The sequence below is a fragment of the Schistocerca serialis genome, chromosome 2 (assembly GCF_023864345.2).
Source record: "Schistocerca serialis cubense isolate TAMUIC-IGC-003099 chromosome 2, iqSchSeri2.2, whole genome shotgun sequence".
Taxonomy (NCBI): domain Eukaryota; kingdom Metazoa; phylum Arthropoda; class Insecta; order Orthoptera; family Acrididae; genus Schistocerca; species Schistocerca serialis.
In genome coordinates, this window is record NC_064639.1 from 912,445,325 (window position 1) to 912,468,780 (window position 23,456).

The 23,456-nt window shown below is 38.1% G+C and overlaps 1 protein-coding gene across 1 annotated transcript in view; it reads right to left on the reverse strand.

The window, feature by feature from the left end:
* Window positions 1-23,456, reverse strand: part of LOC126456512 (ATP-binding cassette subfamily C member 4-like) — a 108,439-nt gene that overhangs the window by 67,571 nt on the left and 17,412 nt on the right. Inside the window, exons 10-18 of the mRNA XM_050092262.1 lie at window positions 22,191-22,477; window positions 21,201-21,384; window positions 13,821-13,976; window positions 8,554-8,750; window positions 7,265-7,518; window positions 7,075-7,154; window positions 6,846-6,996; window positions 6,633-6,739; window positions 2,651-2,774 (exon numbers count right to left, since the gene is read on the reverse strand). Coding sequence (XP_049948219.1) covers window positions 2,651-2,774; window positions 6,633-6,739; window positions 6,846-6,996; window positions 7,075-7,154; window positions 7,265-7,518; window positions 8,554-8,750; window positions 13,821-13,976; window positions 21,201-21,384; window positions 22,191-22,477 — 1,540 coding nt within the window. The remainder of the gene's footprint in view (window positions 1-2,650; window positions 2,775-6,632; window positions 6,740-6,845; window positions 6,997-7,074; window positions 7,155-7,264; window positions 7,519-8,553; window positions 8,751-13,820; window positions 13,977-21,200; window positions 21,385-22,190; window positions 22,478-23,456) is intronic.

The window sequence follows — 23,456 nt, forward strand, 5'->3', positions numbered from 1 at the left end:
AGTAGGATGCCATGCACAGCCCCCCTTCCCCCCATGGGTACATTTGATGTGGCAAAAAGAAGATTCCAGCACATACACATCAATATTGTTGGGCCCTTAACCCCCTTGGGCCCCTTCCATTACATACTGTCCACCATTGGCTGGTTTACCCACTGGGTAGAGGTAATTCCTCTCACTACTATCACAGCAGACATAGTGGCCCGAGCCCTTTTATTAATGTGGATCTCACACTTCGGCTGCCTGGTTTCTATCACCATTGACCAGGGCCGCCAGTTTGAGTCTGCCCTCTTCCAACAGCTTTGTGAACTGTGTGGGGTGAAATGATTTAGGATTACGGCATTCCACCCCCAGAGCAATGGGCTTGTCGAATTCTGGCACCGAATTCTTAAAGCTTCCCTGATGTGCCATGGAGGTGAGTGGGCCGATGCCTTACCATGGGTAACGTTAGGCATTCGGGCTGCATGCAAAGAGGACCTTGGCGCATCCCTGGGAGAAGCACTGTATGGAGAACCCCTCACACTCCCAGCAGAGCTAGTCGAGCCTTCACTCCCTCCAGATCAAATCTGTGACTCGACATTCGTCGGGCATGTTAAGGAGTTAATCGCTAACATTCGCAGGCTTCCACCTCGACCACATTCGCCCCCTCCCGTATTTATGCATATGGACTTCGTGTCGTACACTCATGTCGCGGTGCGCGATGACACTGTCCGACGCACTCAGACCTCTATACTTGGGTCTGCACAAAGACATATCGCAGCGTACCAACACGTTCGAAGTGCTCATTAATGGCACACCTCAAACCGGCATGGTCCCTGGGAGAACTGCTCGATACCCCACCCACTCAGCACTGACCCCCTGCTGCACCCGCCTCACATGAGGCAACTACCGACAGTCCACAGATGAGTGACGCCCATTCCTGTACTTGTGACATTACCCACTCCCAGTCGTGTGACAGTGCTACAGGTGTGTGCGACATTCCCATACAGAGTGATGCGTGTGATGACTCTCCCCTCATACAGGCAGCTCCCCACCTCCCCCCTGTTAGGATTCAGCGCCGTATCAGGGGCCAGCCTTGGTACGGGTGATGTTGATGCCGATGACTCGTGGAGATTCTGTCAACCCGTACACGGGAGGGGTAGTGAATATCAGCACAGGTTTTATTTACGGATATAAAGTGTTTTTGTTATGCAGCAGGATAATGTGTGTATCTTCTATGAACGAGCCAGCTGTCTCAATGACAACTTAACCCACATTCACCTTCTCCAGTCTGTCCCCTTGCCTGTTACTGACCCATCAATGGTAAAAGTACTACGTACTGCAACAGGCATTCAGGTCCACTACCCCGACTCCTCACAAACCACAGTTCCCTCCCCGGATCACTCAACTGCTGTACGAGCATTCACCTGGTCAGGCAGGATCATCCGCCCTCCCCCCTCCCCTCCCTCCCCCCTCCTCCCCTCACTGGCTGAAGGACTTTATTACTAATGTAATGTGATTTAAGGTGTGGTATGGTTTGGTATGGTATGGTTTCAGTTTAAACACCCTTTCCCTCCATGGTTATTCCATTTACATGTATACCCCAATATTTATGTTTTGTGCTCCACACTCTTGCTCGGTGAGGAGGAGGGGGGGGGGGGGGGGGGGGAGTGCCTAATGTGGCAACTATCGACAAAGTCTTGTGTAATATCTGTTTTGCCAAGCTCTTTGCAGCAGTCTGTGGCCATGTGCAAAAGTTTACACATGTGGACAGAGATCAAGAATGTATCTAACTGTACTTGTGTGCTTCCGAGTAATAAAATAGTGTTTATTACATGTGGTATAGTGTGCATCATTGGATTCAGCAGCCCTACAACACTAAAACTCATATATCCAAATATCTGAAGTCCTAGTGAATGGAAAATAATGATATGAAACTATTAGATTTATTATTGCAAACAATGTCAGATGTTTACCTGTACTACTTTTAGGGAAAGTTAACTAGATGAGAATGATTGCAGAGAAAAGGACTGTGAATACTGTAGGATGTTTGAAAAATCAGTTCCATTGTAATGCGCTATTGTTCTGAGTGATGTATGTGAATTATCTGCAATGCATTGCTCTGCTAGGAGTAATATAATAGTTTTTAGGAACTGTGAAGACAGGATGTTATGAACTATATTCTATAATATTAGAGATTATGATTAAGTTAGCTTGAGGATGTGTTACAGATTTAGTGATGCTCTGTTTTGTAATTAATATTATTCTTGTTTGATAGTATGCTGTATATAGTTTTGACAAGTGACTAACATGAGTTCATGCTATTTGTTGAAGTAAGGGTTTGATCTATGATTATATTCATGAGTTATTGACATGCATGCTTTAAGTCTGACATTTGTGGCACATATATTCTGTATGGAAATCTTTCGGTGATTACATGATGGCATAGTATTGGATGACAGAAATAAATAGAATGAAGCAGATATTGTACCAAACTATGTACTTTTCACAGATAATCTGAAGGTGGCAATCACACGAAATAAGCCTATAATACTAAACGATATAATCAAACATAGCAGTCTGTTTAGTTCCATAATATAGTACAGTATTGCCATTATATCCTAATCCTAGTTTATACCATAATTCATTGATATCATAGAAATGTGGCGCTTACCTTCACCGTAAAGCAGGAAGCTGAAGGTGACAACTGCTATGTAGGCCAAGCATCCCACATCAAGCCAATAAGCAAAGGCTCTGCTAGTTGACAGGAACATATAGAACGCAGTTGTATTCAGGTCCTGGAAACAGAGAAACTATTCCTTGATTACTAGTTCAGTAATTTTGGTGTTTTTAATCATCTTAATTAAAACTGAAAAGCAATGGAAACTTTGGTCTTTAAGAACAGAAGCAGCTGAAAAATTAATGCACGGGGGTTTTGGTGTCAGGCTACTCATTAATCAAACTTTTGATAGTGAAACAGGCTTATCAGTGAAGATGAAATTAACCCCTAGGCCATGAAACATTTTCTACGAATACCTTTTTCCAGTACCTTTAGTCTAGCAAGATAGGCTAAAGTGCTTTGGGAATTTTTAATGCAATAGATGATTATTGGAAAAGGAAAGCTGTGAGGTCGATGAGTGTTTTCTGGGTAGCTCAGGTAGAGCAATGCCCACAAAAAGCAAAGGTTGAGGTTTAAGTTTATTGCACCATATGTTAGATAAAGAAAATATGCCTGTCCTAGTAATGCAAATATCAGCAATGTGAGATAATTAGTGTTCAAGGAGTATTATCCAAGTCACTGGATATACACAGTGTTGTGCGCTAAGGAGATGTGGTGGCATGTGTTCTTTTAAATATAAAATTGGAACATGTGATAATAGAAGCCAACCTGTTGGCCAGGGTGATTTATCACAGAATAGTTGAAGTATTAGCCTTATGGTAGAACACAAGTGAGAAACATGCCAAAACCAATTACTCTAATTTTAGATTACAGTAGATTCCACTTTTCAAATTCACAATGATACATCATGCTAAATTAAACAGTGGCTATTGGCAGCCAATAGAACATGTTTTATTGTAACAAAACAACTATCTTCAAAATACAATTCTAATGCTCACATATGCTTCAGAAACTTTGCCACTAGTAAGGGATACTAATATGCTGATTGCCTTTGAGAGTAAGGTACTCCAGAGAGTAATAGGCCCTTGTTGCAAGGGAAGGAGGTGGAGGAGGAGACAGTATAACAATGAGCTTTCTGCAACATGTAGAGCCGGCTATTGTAAAAATTGTAAAGCCAATGAGACTGAGATGGGCTAGGCATTTGAGGTGGATGGTTGATTCAGATTGCCAAAGAAAATACTAACTGGAAATCCCAAAGATCAAAAAGAGCACCTGAGTGAAAACCAGGTGGGTAAATGGTATCAAAGAGCAGGTAAAGACAATGGGACACATGAATCAAAGAATTAGCATGTAATCTGAGTACCTTCCAGAAAAATTTGAGGATCCAAGGTCCACAATGAGCTGTAGAGCAACAGAAGAACGTAATGTAAATATCAATCATGTATATGAACATTAGGGAGACATTTAAGCCAAAACACAGGCAGAAAAGCAAATAGAAATTTAATTTCTTGTTTGGAAATTTAACGAAATGTGGATAAATAATCCTTTTCAATTTCTTGGAAATTTACACTAAATTCCCAATGATTTTATGATGGAATTTTCTTTTATTCAGTCATCACTGCACTTTTATAAATATTCTATTTCTATCTCCTTCCTTAACCACAGGTAGGTGTGTGTGTGTGTGTGTGTGTGTGTGTGTGTGTGTGTGTGTGTGTGTGTGTGTGTGTGTGTGTGTGTGTGTGTGTGTGTGGAGGGGGGGGGACAATAATTTTCTGGTTTATGCACCCATCTGAATTTTCTGTAAGCTCTGTTCCTCTGTAGTAAAACACAAGTTAACACACAATTTTCTTTTTTACCTTCAGAACACACAGTTCTGCAATTTATTGTCTGTAACTAAACATCAGTTTGGTTTCTAAGTTGATAGACATGCTATTTAGCCAAATTGTTTCATGACATGCAGGCACAGCGAACTGTTTCATGGTGTGGAGGCACAGAAGTAGCCAAGTGTGATCAATGTCTAAAGCCAATGATTTTATTTTAATAGTCATTTTGTCATCAGTAGTGCAGTGTGAGTTAATTAGTGTAGTTTCATGCCACTGTTATGACCAGTTCACCTCTAACTTTTTCTAGCTACATGTACTTTTGCCAGAGACTTTGGCCTATGCTAAATCACGAAGGCATTCATGACTGTTCTCGAACAGCTTGAAGCTACAATGGCCACTATCTTCCAGCTTCATACAGCCTTTGCAAATTGCACTGGCAACTAAGTGGTACGGCAGTTTCCCATTAAGCTTGACAGCTAGAGTTTTTGCTGATGCGGGCCCTGAGAGAACCCTGGTCTGGCAACGAACAGTCACCTGATGGCAGTTGGCTGGACATGCCAAAATATGGAGCTGTTTTGCAATAAAGGTAGATAGCTAATGTCATAAATACCAATCGCATACCACCACCACCTAGGTTTGAGGCATAAATGGGATAACTAGAGAGCCAACAAGCCTTGCCTGCCCTGCTTGTGCAACGATCTCCTCAATCAGTCTGGCCATCTCTAGAGGGAAAATAAGGAGCTGTTATTAGTAAGCTTTTTTAATAACAGGTGCACGATTGCCCTCTTGGGGAAATAGTATCAGAAGAGAAAAATTAACTGATGTACACTCTTTGTATTCCAGGAAGAATTTTCCATCCTGTGGAAGAGGTCATTCTGGGAGCAGTTAAAAGCACATGTTGCAGATCATTGTCCCCTTCACACCACATACTGTCACCCAAGTTCCAAGACCAAGTTTGAAGTACACTTGGGGTGTTTTAGATTTGGCAAAACTGAGTCCAGGTATTTGTCAATTACATGAGTATTCACAGTCGAGTTCCAGAGCTCAAGTTTAAAGTGAGCAACTTTGACTCTTCCATCTGCTCTTATTGCAGCTCTGCAGAATTTTTTTTATTTTACTTATTTTTCAATTTCCATGGACTTTACTAATTAGTATACAGGCAGTAAGTGCTCAGATATTTTGAAACCTTAACTAACTTTACTCCATTTAAATTTTTTAATTAAAGCATTTTTCATGTGCTGATCCCAGTGACAACTAGTTTTACTGGAAATCTGTTACTTAAAAGATGTAACTAACTTTTTACTGCAGTTAAATTCAGCAATGTGTTAGCTTGAATGTATTTATGGACTTAGTGACAGCACTCAGTAGGACGACTGGCATCCTAAATTTTCAGTAATGAACTTCAGTGGATGTGAAACTAATTAACTTGCAAGATAATTAACACTAAAGTCCAGGAGTAGCTACATTGCCCATTACAGATTTTGCCTCTTTACTTGTTGGATTCTGACCTTTACCATTATAGTTCTGATGACCTGATTTTAAGCACTAGTTGACACAGACTCCATCTCCAGACCCACAGCAGTCATTGGACCAATGACTTTTTCAAACTCTTCAGTGTCCGGAACTTCTACAGACTGACGTGTGCACAGTCATCATTCTTGTCATATAGCTTTACAAACAGAGCGCGACCCTGCATTGAGACATGTCGAACGTTACAGACGTGAATGGAGGAAAATCCGTGTACCTGGTGTGTTTATACTAACTTCAATGGGTCGTGCACATGACAGGTGTTTACCATTTATGTATTCTGACACATACAGCACCATCTATTGATCAATTTTCACAGTATTTTTTTCTTTTGTCATGTGTTTCCACCTTCTCTGATAATTTTATGTCATTCTGACCAGCGGTTCGAAAGTTTGATTATAATCACTATGTACATGTGGGCCCCATGCTGTTGTGTATGTGGGAGACAGAGAGAGTGGTGAATTTTTCCGTCACTCATTGGTCAGTCACCACTTGGTTAGACTACAGTCATCTGGTACACTAAGTACTATACATTTTTAAAATAGACATTTTTAGTTAATAAACAGTCAGTAGTTCATTAATTTTGACAACATAAAAATTCTCTTCTAAATGTTTCTGACACACTAATTTTATTAAATCACTCTCTTGCTTTATGAGTGAACAATTTAATAACACTTCTTTCTTACCTGATGTTTATCAAACTCTTTGCTAAGAAGTGTCTGTGCACCAAATGCTCTGATAGTGCTGAGTCCCTGGATAGAGGCATTTAAATGTGTGAATATTGGACTCCGAGCTGCAAGAGAAAGTTTTAATAATTGCAATTACAAAAAGTCAGACATTTTGAAGATCTAATATTTCTGTTTTTACACAGTAGCATAACAAACTGGACATGTACTCACTAATTGCTTCCAGTCTCTTTAAACTGCCTGCAGTTGAAAGGAAGAGTTGGCGCATAATACAACCAAAAACTGCAAGTAAACATGTAGGAACTAGCAACCAATAATTTACAACTGCTACCATGGTGACAACTCCAAGAAGTACCAGGATGATCTGAAAATTGGAGCTGAACAATAAGTTTTGAAACAACAGATTTCGCTTACTTTTTGAATGTACCACCAATCCACTCACATGAAAGCATTCCATAATAGAAACTGGCAACTTCTCATCAACAATTCCCATGTCCTTTGAAAATCTGTTCACTATTCTGCCTGTAAAGAAAATTAATTATTAACCTTGGAAGAATATATTTTGTGTGAATAATATATTTTGCATTACAACTGTTACAGACTATGATAATGCAAAAATAAGTAAAACCAACCTGAAGGATTAGCATTGAAGAAACGCATTGATGCAGTTAAGACACTCTTAAACATGTTGTTATGCAGGCACATGGAAGCATGGATTGCAAACCAAAAGAATAAAAATGAACGTCCAAGTGTTGACAACAATGTCCCAATTGTCAATCCAGTATAAATATAAGTGCATGTGAATGTATCTAACCATGACACTGCTCCAGTTTTGTTTCCAGTAATAGTAGTATTAGTAATGTATTGCTGCTCCTCATTGTTTGTCCTGTTGGAAAATCATTAATGGTGAATAAACCTTTTATGTTAAAAATTTTGTAGACAATAATTATTAGGATATTACATGGTGCTTAAGTGGTTTCCTAGTCTAACTTAAGCTAAAATTATAGAAGAAGTCCTTTTCTCATCATTTCAGTGAACCCTGTTACATAATACTTATGACCACTATAGTTTTGCAATTTTAAAAGCAGATTGTGCACAAATAGGTTGTTTGCCACACCATGTAGGTAAGTTGTTATATTTAGTAATGGTATACAATTTTAAGTTATGTAATTCTACACTGTTAGACATCAGGACACTAGGTGATATATTTTACACTAAATTCTTACACCAAGTCGAATTCTCTGTTTTCATTAATCATTATACTCTGATTTATTAAGCAAGTATTAGATTTTTAATTAAGTTATACACAGGTCCAGAATGTTTATAGATATTGTGGATTATTTGTAGCCTGACAAAGTCAACTGCATGTCCATTTCATGTTACATTGGTGTGTGTATATTCTAATGGAAAGTTAACATTCTTTGTAGGTGATTATAAACGTATAAACTGAGTACTGCCATACAGTGTCTGGTACATAATTTATTGGTGTAAATTTTCTAGCTAAATATCTGCTCAATACAAAATCCAAGAAATGTTTCTGATTTACTGTCTTCTCCAGTGTTTTTAATTTACATACCTCTTCCTCTTTTTTTAAGAAGGAATTTGCCTCTAATTAGTCAGTGAATGTTTCTATTGGAAGATTATGTTTTAATTAACCCAGTTTATGATATTGATGGAGCATTACATCACCCACATAAAATACTGTCTCACGAAGAATGGTAAATTTATACCTGCAGTACTGTAGGGGACATCAAACACACAACTGTAGGAAACAGAGTATCATAACAAAATGTTCTATCAGGAATTTATTAATATTTCTGTTTGAAGAAGGGTTAAAAATTAATACTGCATTATTCTGTGAAAATATGAATAGTCATGCACACAATGCAAATGACGTTTGCAAATATTTTGAGGAACTCACCAATATGCAACCCAATAATCAGCTCCACTTGTTATAATGGGAGTGAGTATAAATCCTATCAAAACTACAACACGTAGGAGCCAGCTGCCACCAGCAGAAAAGTAGGCATTATATACAGTGGCTGATAAATGACCCAATGTTCTCATTTCAGACTCAGGTAAAGGGTAATTTGCTATATCCATTGACCTCATGCTTTGCTGTAACCAAAATTGAGAAATCCTTTAATGTATGCTCAACCATTTGATAAGACAATAACAGTGATAAATGTCAACTTTAGATTTTATACAATCACAGCAGTGCAATTCCTTGCTGAACACTGAGGAATTTGTCATGTGATCATGGTCTGATAAAATGTGACTAAACTTATCCATTGTGATCACTGCAGAAGCTTTTCACTGAATGTAAAATGAAATTCAACTGCACTTCACTGCAGGAAACATTTCAATGTATCTTGTGTATTAATTATGATGTGATCACTTCAAGTTAACATATATTGTGTGGACCTCACTTGGCAAAATGAGCTATGTGGTAGAACTGAAGCAGATTATTCATTCAGTTCTATACATCCTATCAATCATCTCAGATGTTAAACAAGTCAATTTGTATAAAGATAAGCAATCCATGGAAACTATCGGCTCACACCATCAACAAAATCACTGGACTGGTGAGTACTATTTCTGCTTATGCCATCCAAATTTAATCTAATGAATTAAAAGTAAATTGCTCAGTGCTGTTGTATCCTCAGTTATTGTTATAAAGCTGCATGACAAATAACAAATTAATAGGACTTAGTAGTACATATGTAAAAATATTTTCATTGGAAAATACCTTTGTAATGAAGTAAATATTAAACTCCTAATACAAGAAATAACCGCTACACAATAAAACTGAAGTGGGAGCAACTTTTTCACAGTAGCAGCTTTCCTACTAATTGACTCATTTATATGGCTAATTAGTTTCATGGTCCACAGATCATATGCATAATACATCTTAACGATGTGGACCAAGTCATTTTACATTGAATTATGAAAACATGCTGAAATTTTTTATTATTAAAGATAACAGTAATAGGTAGTCTTCTGAAGAGAGAAGGAGTTGTCAACCAGAAACTTTTTCAGTTTGTTTTCATATTTAACTTTGCTGTGTGTCAGACATTTGATCTCATTAGGTGTAGTCAAAAATTTTAATTGCAGCATTGTACACCTCTTTTTGTGCTAAAGACAATCTAAATGTGAAGTAACGAATGTCATTTTTCCTTCTGAAATTTTAATTACGTACATCATTCTTTCTTTTGAGCTGGAGTGGATTATTTATAACAAATTTCACAAGGGAATAAATTTACTGTGAAGCTGTAATCAGAGTGGCAAACTCAAACAGAAATCTACATGATGATCAAGGGCGAGCACCACATAATATTCTTGCAGCATATTTTTGAGCCACGAAGACTTTCTTCAATACGAGTTACCCCACAATATTATTCCATATCATGATATTGAATGAAAGTATGCAAAATGTCAACTTACTGATTTGTGTCTCCAAGATTTTCAATTATTCCAAGTGCAAATGTGGCTGAACTAAGTTGTTTTAGCACTTACACAATGTGCTTTTTCCAATTTATCTCTCATCAATACAGGCACCTAACAATTTTGAAGTTTCCTCCCTATTCATTATTTCCTCACAATAAGTTACACTGATCATTGGCATAGTTCCCTTGGATGTGCAGTACTGAATATATTGTGTCTTTTTAAAACTGAGGGTGAGACCATTTGTAGAATACTAGTCAATGATACATCTAAGAACACTGTTCACCCTTCTGTTTCTGTATGTATGTTTGGATTGATAACAATATTTGTGTCATCTGTAAAAGGAATTAATTCTGCTTGTTCTGTATTACATTGAAGATCATTTACATAAATGAGGAACAGTGGTGGACCTAAGATTGAGCCTTGGGAAATCGAACATGTGATTTTGCTCCAGTCAGATTAATTTCCCTGTATTACATTGTTGAATGAGTAAGTACAACCTCCTATATTCTTTTGTTAGACATGACATTGTACATTGTTTGGCTATACCACAATTCCCATAAGACTTCTGCTTATCTGCAAGAACATTGAGATTCACACAGTAAAATGCCATTGACAGGTCACAGAAAATACCAGCTGATTTTATTATTTAATGCTTCTAAAATTTTGTTAGTGAACATGTCAATAGCATTCTCTGTAGAGCAGCTCTTCTGCAATCCAAACTTATATACTGAGGATATTATTGTTGGTCAGGTGAGATTCTGTTCTCTGTTATGTCACCATCACAAAAAATTTGGAATAAGTCAGCAGTGAAACAGGTCAGTAGTTACTGATACTTCTCCTGTCACCTTCCCTATAGAGGGATTTACAGTGACATTTCTGTCTCTGGAAAAAGGCCTAAGTTAGTGTTGCATTTCATATTTCAGATAACATGGCTTATTATATGGAAACAAGTAATTAGTACTCTCTTGGAAGGAGCATAAAATCCAGATGAAATTTTATTTGAGAGAAAATATAATTTTCTTTATTTCAGGAGGAAAAGATTATGAAACTTACTTTAATTGTATGAGAATTACTTTTTAAAAATACTTCTGTGGTTTTTCTCTAACTGCTTGTCCCTGTGCTTTCTACTGTATTTAAGTAATAATTGTGAAATGTATTTGCCATCTGTGCCTCAACATTTATAGCCCATCCAATCAGTGCTATAGCAATTTATTCTGTTCTGTGGCCTGTTGTCCTGCCTCTTGTATCAGTACATTCCATACAGCTGTATGTCTGTTGTTGGAATAACTATTTCTGACATTATGTCGATGTTCCCTGATTTCTTAACTTTTCTTAGTAATTGAGCAGTTTTTGTAGCGGGCAGCTACTGTAGGATCTCTTACCTGTTCTTGCCAACAGTCATTTCCATTTTCTTTTCACAAGATACTTAAATCCCTCGTATTAGCATTTCGTTTATTATAAATTTCATTCTAGGTCATCTCTTGTAAACTGTTCTTAAAAGCATTTGTCCTGGAGTCAATTATTCTAACTGACTTCCACTGAAGAGCACCCATACTGCAAGGCACTATGTTATTTATCCTGACAAACAATGCATCATGATCAATTATTTCTTTGCTTTGAGCTTCATGAAAGAAAACATCAATTAGGATCCTACTTTCTTTATCCAACTGTGCTAGAAAGTTCCTTACTAAGAAATTGTAAGTTTCCAGATCATTTTTCCTATCACAATCCTTTAAAAAATCTATATTGAAGTCACCAGACTTACCTGTTTGTTAAGCATAGCAAGCATAGTAAGGAATCCAAATTCCTCGAACAGTTCAAAATTTCCCAGTGGGGATCTGTATAAATTTACAATTTAAAGTGAACTTTTTTTCAGTAGTAATTCACAAGCATGCACTTCTGAGTGCTGATCACTACAAAATCTTTCCCAATGTTTTTGAATTTTGGCTCTGTATTACTATACATAACTGTTAATCCAACAGTAGTTCTACATGAGTAAGCTGCTGGAGTCAAATCTCATGTGATTTTTGCTACCCTGTGGTTATGTGGTTCTCAAAGCACATGATGCATATCTTATCAGAGCTCTCCAAATTTATCAAACAGATAAGAAGCTCTTCTATGTAATTACTCAGTTCTCTAATATTCTGGTGAAATAAGCTAACTACTTTTCTGAGCATTCTTAAGCATCTTTCAAAACAGGGTGCCTGAGTCCTGATCCTGACCTAAAAGAGGTACTCCCCAGACTCAAACAGCCAGAGAGATCTTTGTTTGTGAGATTGTGGCTCCACATGCATTTTCTGCAAAAAGCTCAGCCAATCCATCTTGCCCTCTCATATGTTGCTTTAGGTAGTGTTTAGTACATCCACAACTCCCAGTGGTAGCAACAGGCACTGCACACTCATGGGATTTCACTCAAGTCAGCAGCAGCCTGCTTAACTGTGTGTCAACATTGTTTACAGCAGTGTTAACCCAGGGCTGGTCATGGCACTACAGGACCACCACAAAACACCCATTTGTGCGTGTTGTTGCTACTCCTGTTTCATCCAGGTCACCCCTAATGCTGTAATTAATGTCCTTAGCCAGACTGCTACCCACTCCTCCTACTACAATAACCTGATGCTCTGTACTTAAATGTTTGCACAAATTCCTTATGTCGTCTGTCACCTGGAAAAGCCTACCACTTTGCTTCACAATATTGATGACCTGGTACCCTGTTCCTAACTTGTCCTGTACCATCTGTCCTACACCCCTCCAATGGTTACTACCTAGCAGGAAGACTTCTTCCTACTCTTACTTTGAACTGATTCCACAGCTGGATGAGGCTTTTCCTCTTGTACTTCAAGTAACAAGTCAAATTTATTCACTACTGTAAGCTCTGCATGTTCTGGTTCAGCCTGAAGTGCACTAGTCTGTTTCCTGTTCAGCAATTCTGTTGTCTCTTGCATGGTCTACAGTTCCAAGGAAGAGCCTTGTCAGGTTTCCCACTACAGTCAACCACAGGTGAAATTCCAACCCACACTCTATGCATACCACTCTCATCAACTATTCTTTGGCAACAGCCACGTTTATCATGCATTGCATCACAGATTACATGCTTAAAAATGGAATTAAAGCAGTTTACATTTTACATTACATGAATTTTCATTTCAATGAGCCACAAAAATTATGCCTACAGCTTAGCACCCAAGTGTATGATATAATGGAAAAAGTTAACCATTTTTGCTTACAACAAGAACTCTGCACTCTTGTAACTGCAGTATCTTAACTTATTCACAACAGACTAACTCTTAATATATGCAACTGTAGCTAAACAAACTACAAATTCAAACGTTTATAAATCAAAAAACTTAATAATTTAAGCACCTACTGGCATAGATGTAACTACCATCAAGTGCTATAGTGACAGTTATTTGTTAATACAGTAAACAGATTATGCATCCATGATATATTTGTCTCATATTTATGTGTACCTGACTTGTTTCACATACCCCAAATGTTTTCCTTCTTGATGGGCCAAGAACATTAATGAAAGAAAGAATGAATGAACTTTCTAGCTTTTGGAATAAATCCTTCATCAAGCTAGAGCACACACCAAAACACACTTGTGAAATGCGTCTGAGTTACTTCAAACATGCATTTAAAAACTAACTTTTTTGTATTCTGCTCTTATTAGCTGCAGCTGTTTTCATCTACTTCCTTAAATTTATTCCTCTTCAGGCAAGTGAGATTAAGTTATTTTACCTCATGTGATCGACCTTGAACAGAATCTTCAAATAATTCAGTCAGACCTCGTGTTCTTCCCATATCACCTGCAGCTTCTTCCTTTACGAGTAACTTCGCAAAGTCCAAGCCAGTGTTTTGTAGGTCTCTGTATGAACCTTTTGCTTCTATTTCACCCTGAAATGACAATTACTGCTAGCACTATGGAGTTTTTTTCACTATGAATTATCTCAAATTAATTTGCAAGATTATGTCTTAACAGACACGCATTACTTATTAGTTAGCAGCAGCAGCAGCAAGTTATATAAATGCATCCTTTTATAATTAATAATTTAACTTTATCTCACAAACAAATGGCTAGAAGGAATTAGAGTAATTAAGAATTAAATAGTAAAAACTAAGCAAAGGATCCACACTAAAGTCAAAGAAACAAGAATGGAATGTTAACAAAGAATGAAATTTAAGTTTACATCAATGTGAAATTTGCCTTATGTTATATTCCTAACACCAGTTTCCTGTTGCTGTTCCAACTTCTTCATACTTTCCCTTTCCATACAGATACAACCAATGTTGGTCAACATTTATTTGAATGATAAAAAGACAGATTTAATCTTTTATATGATTAACAAAGGAAGCTGTTATTCAAAAAAATTGTTCACATGAATAAGAGCATTTACTTTTCTGAGACGAAAATTATTACAAATAAATGGCATTTTAACTACAAATTTATCTACTGCTCCAGTTCTTCTTCATTTATGACATGTACATGTTTAAGTCAATTTTCTGAACTTTTTTCCAAACATATCAGTTTATTTAATTATTTACTTGTTATTTAACTGTAGCATATTAAACTACATTCCCAGGTTCCGAACAGGGATCAGTTTATAATACCTTCCAAAAATTACCTTGATTTGTAGGGCAATGATTTAATCCTTTCAAACAACAATCTTATACAGAAGGAAAAAAAATTGAGAATTCAATTCCAATAGTTTGTGGTGAATAATTTTATTGTGGTTCTTAGTCAGCTTCACCATCCAAACCCAAAGACAACAGCTCTTACGTCTTCTGTAGCATCAATGTAGAGCCATCAACAATGATTAATAACCCATAATACTTTATTTTGCCTTCTGTACATCCAAAGCCCTTCCCATGAACCATGGACCTTGCCGTTGGTGGGGAGGCTTGCGTGCCTCAGCGATACAGATGGCCGTACCGTAGGTGCAACCACAACGGAGGGGTATCTGTTGAGAGGCCAGACAAACATGTGGTTCCTGAAGAGGGGCAGCAGCCTTTTCAGTAGTTGCAGGGGCAACAGTCTGGATGATTGACTGATCTGGCCTTGTAACATTAACCAAAACGGCCTTGCTGTGCTGGTACTGCGAACGGCTGAAAGCAAGGGGAAACTACAGCCGTAATTTTTCACGAGGACATGCAGCTTTACTGTATGATTAAATGATGATGGCGTCCTCTTGGGTAAAATATTTCGGAGGTAAAAATAGTCCCCCATTCGGATCTCCGGGCGGGAACTACTCAAGAGGACGTCGTTATCAGGAGAAAGAAAACTGGCATTCTACGGATTGGAGTGTGGAATGTCAGATCCCTTAATCAGGCAGGTAGGTTAGAAAATTTAAAAAGGGAAATGGATAGGTTAAAGTTAGATATAGTGGGAATTAGTGAAGTTTGGTGGCAGGAGGAACAAGACTTTTGGTCAGGTGAATACAGGGTTATAAATACAAAATCAAATAGGGGTAATGCAGGAGTAGGTTTAATAATGAATAAAAAAATAGGAGTGTTGGTTAGCTACTACAAACAGCATAGTGAGCGCATTATTGTGGCCAAGATAGACACAAAGCCCATGCCTACTACATTAGTAGAAGTTTATATGCCAACTATCTCTGCAGATGAAGAAATTGATGAAATGTATGACGAGATAAAAGAAATTATTCAGGTAGTGAAGGGAGACGAAAATTTAATAGTCATGGGTGACTGGAATTTGTCAGTAGGAAAAGGGAGAGAAGGGAACATAGTAGGTGAATTTGGATTGGGGGAAGAAATGAAAGAGGAAGCCGCCTTGTAGAATTTTGCACAGAGCATAACTTAATCATAGCTAACACTTGGTTCAAGAATCATAAAAGAAGGTTGTATACCTGGAAGAATCCTGGAGATACTAAAAGGCATCAGATAGATTATATAATGGTAAGACAGAGATTTAGGAACCAGGTTTTAAATTGTAAGACACTTCCAGGGGCAGATGTGGATTCTGACCACAATCTATTGGTTATGAACTGCAGATTGAAACTGAAGAAATTGCAAAAAGGTGGGAATCTAAGGAGATGGGACCTGGATAAACTGAAAGAACCGGAGGTTGTAGAGAGTTTCAGGGAGAGCATAAGGGAACAATTGACAGGAATGCGGGAAAGAAATACTGTAGAAGAAGAATGGGTAGCTCTGAGGGATGAAGTAGTGAAGGCAGCAGAGGATCAAGTAGGTAAAAAGACGAGGGCTAATAGAAATCCTTGGGTAACAGAAGAAATATTGAATTTAATTGATGAAAGGAGAAAATATAAAAATGCAGTAAATGAAGCAGGCAAAATGGAATACAAACGTCTCAAAAATAAGATCGACAGGAAGTGCAAAATGGCTAAGCAGGGATGGCTAGAGGACAAATGTAAGGATGTAGAGGCTTGTCTCACTAGGGCTAAGATAGATACTGCCTACAGGAAAATTAGGGAGACCTTTGGAGAGAAGAGAACCACTTGTAAGAATATCAAGAACTCAGATGGCAACTCAGTTCTAAGCAAAGAAGGGAAGGCAGAAAGGTGGAAGGAGTATATAGAGGGTTTATACAAGGGCGATGTACTTGAGGACAATATTATGGAAATGGAAGAGGATGTAGATGAAGATGAAATGGGAGATAAGATACTGCGTGAAGAGTTTGACAGAGCACTGAAAGACCTGAGTTGAAACAAGACCCCAGGAGTAGACAACATTCCATTGGAACTACTGATGGCCTTGGGAGAGCCAGTCATGACAAAACTCTACCATCTGGTGAGCAAGATGTATGAGACAGGCGAAATACCCACAGACTTCAAGAAGAATATAATAATTCCAATCCCAAAGAAAGCAGGTGTTGACAGATGTGAAAGTTACCGAACTGTCAGTTTAATAAGTCACAGCTGCAAAATACTAACACGAATTCTTTACAGACGAATGGAAAAACTGGTAGAAGCGGACCTCGGGGAAGATCAGTTTGGATTCCGTAGAAATGTTGGAACACGTGAGGCAATACTAACCTTAGGACTTATCTTAGAAGAAAGATTAAGAAAAGGCAAACCTACATTTCTAGCACTTGTAGACTTAGAGAAAGCTTTTGACAACGTTAACTGGAATACTCTCTTTCAAATTCTGAAGGTGGCAGGGGTAAAATACAAGGAGCGAAAGGGTATTTACAATTTGTACAGAAACCAGATGGCAGTTATAAGAGTCGAGGGGCATGAAAGGGAAGCAGTGGTTGGGAAAGGAGTGAGACAGGGTTGTAGCCTCTCCCCGATGTTATTCAATCTGTATATTGAGCAAGCAGTAAAGGAAACAAAAGAAAAATTCGGAGTAGGTATTAAAATTCATGGAGAAGTAGTAAAAACTCTGAGGTTCACCGATGACATTGTAATTCTGTCACAGACAGCAAAGGACTTGGAAGAGCAGTTGAACGGAACTGACTGTGTCTTGAAAGGAGGATATAAGATGAACAACAAAAGCAAAACAAGGATAATGGAATGTAGTCAAATTAAATCGGGTGATGCTGAGGGGATTAGATTAGGAAATGAGACACTTAAAGTAGTAAAGGAGTTTTGCTATTTAGGGAGTAAAATAACTGATGATGGTCGAAGTAGAGAGGATATAAAATGTAGACTGGCAATGGCAAGGAAATCGTTTCTGAAGAAGAGAAATTTGTTAACATCAAGTATAGATTTAAGTGTCAGGAAGTCATTTCTGAAAGTATTTGTATGGAGTGTAGCCATGTATGGAAGTGAAACATGGACGATAAATAGTTTGGACAAGAAGAGAATAGAAGCTTTCGAAATGTGGTGCTACAGAAGAATGCTGAAGATAAGGTGGATAGATCACATAACTAATGAGGAGGTATTGAATAGGATTGGGGAGAAGAGAAGTTTGTGGCACAACTTGACCAGAAGAAGGGATCGGTTGGTAGGACATGTTTTGAGGCATCAAGGGATCACAAATTTAGCATTGGAGGGTAGCGTGGAGGGTAAAAATCATAGAGGGAGACCAAGAGATGAATACACTAAGCAGATTCAGAAGGATGTAGGTTGCAGTAGGTACTGGGAGATGAAGAAGCTTGCACAGGATAGAGTAGCATGGAGAGCTGCATCAAACCAGTCTCAGGACTGAAGACCACAACAACAACAACAACAACAACAACAACAACACATCCAAAGCTTCAGCCATAAGGGTGGATTATGTTATGAACTATTTATACACCCAAACTCAGTGTGTGTCTTAATTTTTCCAATCACAAAGTCCTACATAATTGCACACACAAACCAGATTGAATAATCTTTCTATCTCTCAATGCCAAGGTTTTTTATGCAGGTGGTAATGTGGATATGAGTAATTTAACAGGTTTAAAGATGGTGCAACCTGACTTTACGCTTTCTCACTGTTAAAGGTGACAAAAATCCTGGAACGAACAGGAGGTAGAACTGTAAACCACCATCAGGTCTGTAATCTGAAAGTTAACTTCTGAGCCACCAAGATACAAAATACGACCACTGCCCACTGCAATGTTGTATGTTGTCTTGCCTAGTGTCGCTGAGGGCATACGACTTAAGAGAATACGAGCTGAGCAGAGATGAATAGGGGATCGTCTAGCAACTAAAAGTGGTGCAAATGCAGAAATCCTCTGTCTTGAGTGACTTTGACAAAAGCCAGATTGTAGCCCAGTGCTTGGATGTCACAATCTCAAACAGTGAAACTGATCGGCTGTTTGCATGCTACTGTCTTCAGTGTCTATGGAATGCGGTTAAAGAAGGCTGAAACCTTGAGTAGGCAACAGGAAGTTTGACGTCCATATCTTATCACAGAACATAGTGATCAGAGGCTTGCCCACACTTTATAACAGTATAGGCTGTTATCTGTGGCATACCTGATGTACTGTGCTGGTGCAGAGCACTAGTGTGTTGATGCAGAGCACACTGTTCAGCACACAGTGTTGAACATTTTGTTGCACAGCTGAGGACCCGTATATGTTCCCATGTCTTGACAACATCAGTTTCGATTACAGTGAGCATGGGATCATCAAGACTGGAGCACTGATTAATGGAATCAATGTCACTTTGTTAGACGAATCCTGTTTATTGTTAAACTGGGTTGATGGTCACGTCCAGATATGCTATCATCCAGGCTTACAGCTGCTCAAAACTTGCAGTGCGCCATGGATCAAGCCAGTAGGAGCAGTATTATGTTATGGGGGCATTCACCTGGGCTTGCATGGGGCCTGCAGTAGTAATCAAAGACACCATAATAGCTGTGGACTACATAAACATTATTAATGACCACCTTATGGTTGATCGGTTTCCAATGGCAAAGGCATCTTCCAGCAGCTTACATGAAATTTGATGTAATCTCCTTGAAAGTACTGTCCTCTGCTAGTAATGTACTTATCTGAACATTGAACCCATCACAAAGCATTTCTGGAAGGCTTCTTTCGGAAGGGGCTGCTCTGCTGTGACCACCTCAGTGTCAGAAATGGCGTCTAAACTTTCTCCTTTTAACACAGTTTTAATTTTTGTTAAGAACCAGAAGCCACAGTGCTAAATTTGGTGAGGAAGGCAAATGTGGACCAGCTAACCCTATCCAACCAAAAGTTTGTGAATAAAAAGTGACACACAACAACACATTTTCATGATGAGGGAAGCCATTGTCCTATTTTTCAGATCTTTTTGTGCATAATTACATGAATGGTGCTGTATGCCTTTGTAAAATTTACCTTTCTTCTCCTTTGAATGAACTGATCTTACTAGGCCCTTAGTATCTCAAGAAACAATGAGCACAACTGATTTTAATTGACTAACATGCCTTTTTAGGGTTTTAAATTTGACTGGTTTTCTATTGGGAACTCTGAATTTTCACCTAAGACCTATACCCATTGACCCATCTCGTCTTAAGTTGCATTTTTGGACATTAAGTCCAAGTCTAAATGAAGATGGCCCAACTGTGTGCAAACTCAATTTTCTTTCCTTTCCTTGCTCAAAATTATGGGAACAAATTTTGCACTTGTCTCAGTTTCAACTGATAGTTCGTAATTGGTTGCATGCATCTGTACAAAAGATTAAGTTTGCTGAGCTCTCCAGTAACTAGCAATTTTTGCAGGTTTTCTTTGGTTTTCTCAGGCTGGGCATCCCAAATATTGCTTATTTTCTACTGACTCATTTGCACTTAACTCACTCACTCATACAACTTGTAAACAGTCTTTAGAGTTACAGCTTTGTTACCATACACCAATTTCAACATTTCATGAGTTTCTTTAGCACTTTTTTGAAACTTTAAACATAAATTAAACTTCACACATTATTCAAAATCCATGATACACAAAATATACAGTAAATGCAATCTCACTCTTGCATGTTTGGATGATGGCCGAGAATCCAGACTGTGTTTCAACTTGACGCTGCTTGCCTCAACATATCAGGCTATCTGAAAAATTACAACAAATAGTTTTGGTGTCAACAGTTACCACTGAAAAAACATTCACTGTGTTTTTTATCACATCTTGTACATTCTGTGAAAGGAATGGTTTAGGTCATGACATCTGACATGCAACCACTTTTCAGCTTTTGTCAACACAAGCAAGTAATCAGTGAAGGTAAATTGGTACCTCACAGTGTGAAACTCCATGGCAATATGCGTGGCAGCCTGGTTTTGTTGGATACCCCATTTTACTGTTTAAGCAGCTATTTAATGTTCCAGTCTGCCATGCACCACTTCCTCTGTGTGGTCAGCAGCAGTCCATTCTTTTAATATTGTTATTCCATCCTGAATTTTAGTCTACTGTAGCCATTAGTGGCTAAGGGCAAGTCAAAGCCCTGAGTAAACATACTGTTTTCCGACAATAGTGTTGTGGAGTGGGTCTGGTGGTCCAGTCGTACCATTCGTTTTCTGGTCTGAACGTGTTTGCAGACTCATTATTGAAAAGCACAGCTACTTCGTTTTACAAGGCATGGCACTGCTTCAAAAGAACTGTGTAGGATACAGTGACAAAATTTTTAGATTTGTTTATCGCAACATTTTACTGAAATAGCTTTTTAGGAATTATTTTACATTCATTCAAATTGCTTGTACAGTATAGTAATGAACTGTTTTTTTTTGAAAACCCATACTTACATTTCGTAATATTAAAATCTGATCTGCTTGTTTTAAGAACTGTAGCTGATGAGTTACCAACACACAAGCTTTATTTCTCAATAGACCAGAGATGCAGCCATCAAATAAGTGCTTACTGACATGAGCATCAACTGCTGACAGTGGGTCATCTAGCAAATAAATGTCTGCCTTTCTGTAAACAGCACTGGAAAATAAATAGGTAATTTTAGACGAGTATTTATATTTTCATACTATTCATCATATTGCAAGATAAAAATTATTAAATTTATGATAACCATCAGATCTACAGCAGAAAAAATATAATGTTCAAACCAGGCTGCATAATTTGTCCATACACATTTTACATCAAAAACATATTACAGTCTTTGCAATTTTCATTGCACCTACTGGACTGTGCTTCATGTCCAGTTATACTGAAACACACAGGTTTGTGAACAACAGATCATTGTGTGTTTTCAGATTTTGTATAGATTTACTTTTCTGTATCTAATGTTGACACTTTTTTACTTTTACAATTTGTGATTTTACTCATCAGAGAAACTGAAGAAAGTATATCCTTGATTATGTGTTGCAATAGTTTAATTCATCACTAAATGTCCAAACATTTTGATCATGTAGTCCACATGCTCAGGCCTCTCGTTGACACTGAACTGAACAGACAATGGAGGTAGATGGTTAGTGTCGAAAATACTCCGTTTTTAGTGTTTCTCATTTGGTATTTGTTTGCACGAAGATGCTGACGAACCTGAAATTCGTTCATTGAGTACTGGAGCAACCTGGCCTTAGTTAATTTTTTTAAAGATTAAGTCATCAGCCAAGGCTATGGTACAGTAAAGGTTAACATATTGCAAAAGCATCTTCAAGTACAAAATATTGTTGACACATCAGTTAAGAAATTCGAAAAAAACAAATATGAAGACCAGCTGCATGGTGTCACATTCAAAATATAACAGGAGTTAATCAACATTAGTATTGCATTTCTGCACTTACCGAGCAAGGTTGATGCGTGCCTTCTGCCCACCACTTAGCGTGACACCACGTTCACCAACCAGTGTGCGGTCACCATATGGGAACATAGCAAAGTCTTGTTCTAAAGCGCATGCCTTCACTACCTTGCGGTATCTTCTTCTGTCAAATGGTTCACCAAACAATATGTTTTGACGCAATGAAGCTGCGAACAGCCACGGTTGCTGTGAGGCATAAGATAGTTTCCCTTTCACACACAGTGAGCCAGAGCATAAGGGTAGTTCGTTCAAAATTGCCTGGAGTAACGATGACTGTAACAAATTATTTTAAAAATCAGTTTTTCCACTATAAAGCATCTTGTTTGAATAGTATCACCAAGGAATCAAAGTAAAGCTTACATAATTTGGTTCTAAATTTATACCTACAAATCAATCACTAGAACTGCAACATTACTAGCATCTTTTTGAAGTTGATGCTAAATGATCTAAAAACCTTTGTTAGGTTGAAATGTGCCCCACTGAACTTCAAGCAGCAGTCAGCTGATTGTGCAGAGCTTACTCATAGATGTTAAAATACCAAAAATTGGTGTAGTGATTTTGTGTGATTCAGGCTCTCTTTAAAGGCACATTTACCACAATAGAGCAAAAACAGCTAAAGTTTATTTTCTGTCTTGTCAGATCTAAAATGGTATTCCAGTTTTACATTTCCATAAAAGATTAAAATTTCATTTGCAAACATTTTTTGCACAATGGAGAATAACATATTAATAACAACTTAATAATTTACAGTTTTTCATTAACATATGCTATGCACAGAATTACTTTGGCTAGAATTGTTACCAACAGTATGTGTGTTGTATTAATTACAACATGAAATCTACATCTACATTTATACTCAGCAAGCCACCCAACGGTGTGTGGCGGAGGGCACTTTACGTGCCACTGTCATTACCTCCTGTTCCTGTTCCAGTCGCGTATGGTTCGCGGGAAGAACGACTGTCTGAAAGCCTCTGTGAGCGCTCTAATCTCTCTAATTTTACATTCGTGATCTCCTCGGGAGGTATAAGTAGGGGGAAGCAATATATTCGATACCTCATCCAGAAACGCACCCTCTCGAAACCTGGCGAGCAAGCTACACCGCAATGCAGAGCGCCTCTCTTGCAGAGACTGCCACTTGAGTTTATTAAACATCTCCGTAACACTATCACGGTTACCAAATAACCCTGTGACAAACGCGCTGCTCTTCTTTGGATCTTCTCTATCTCCTCCGTCAACCCGATCTGGTACAGAT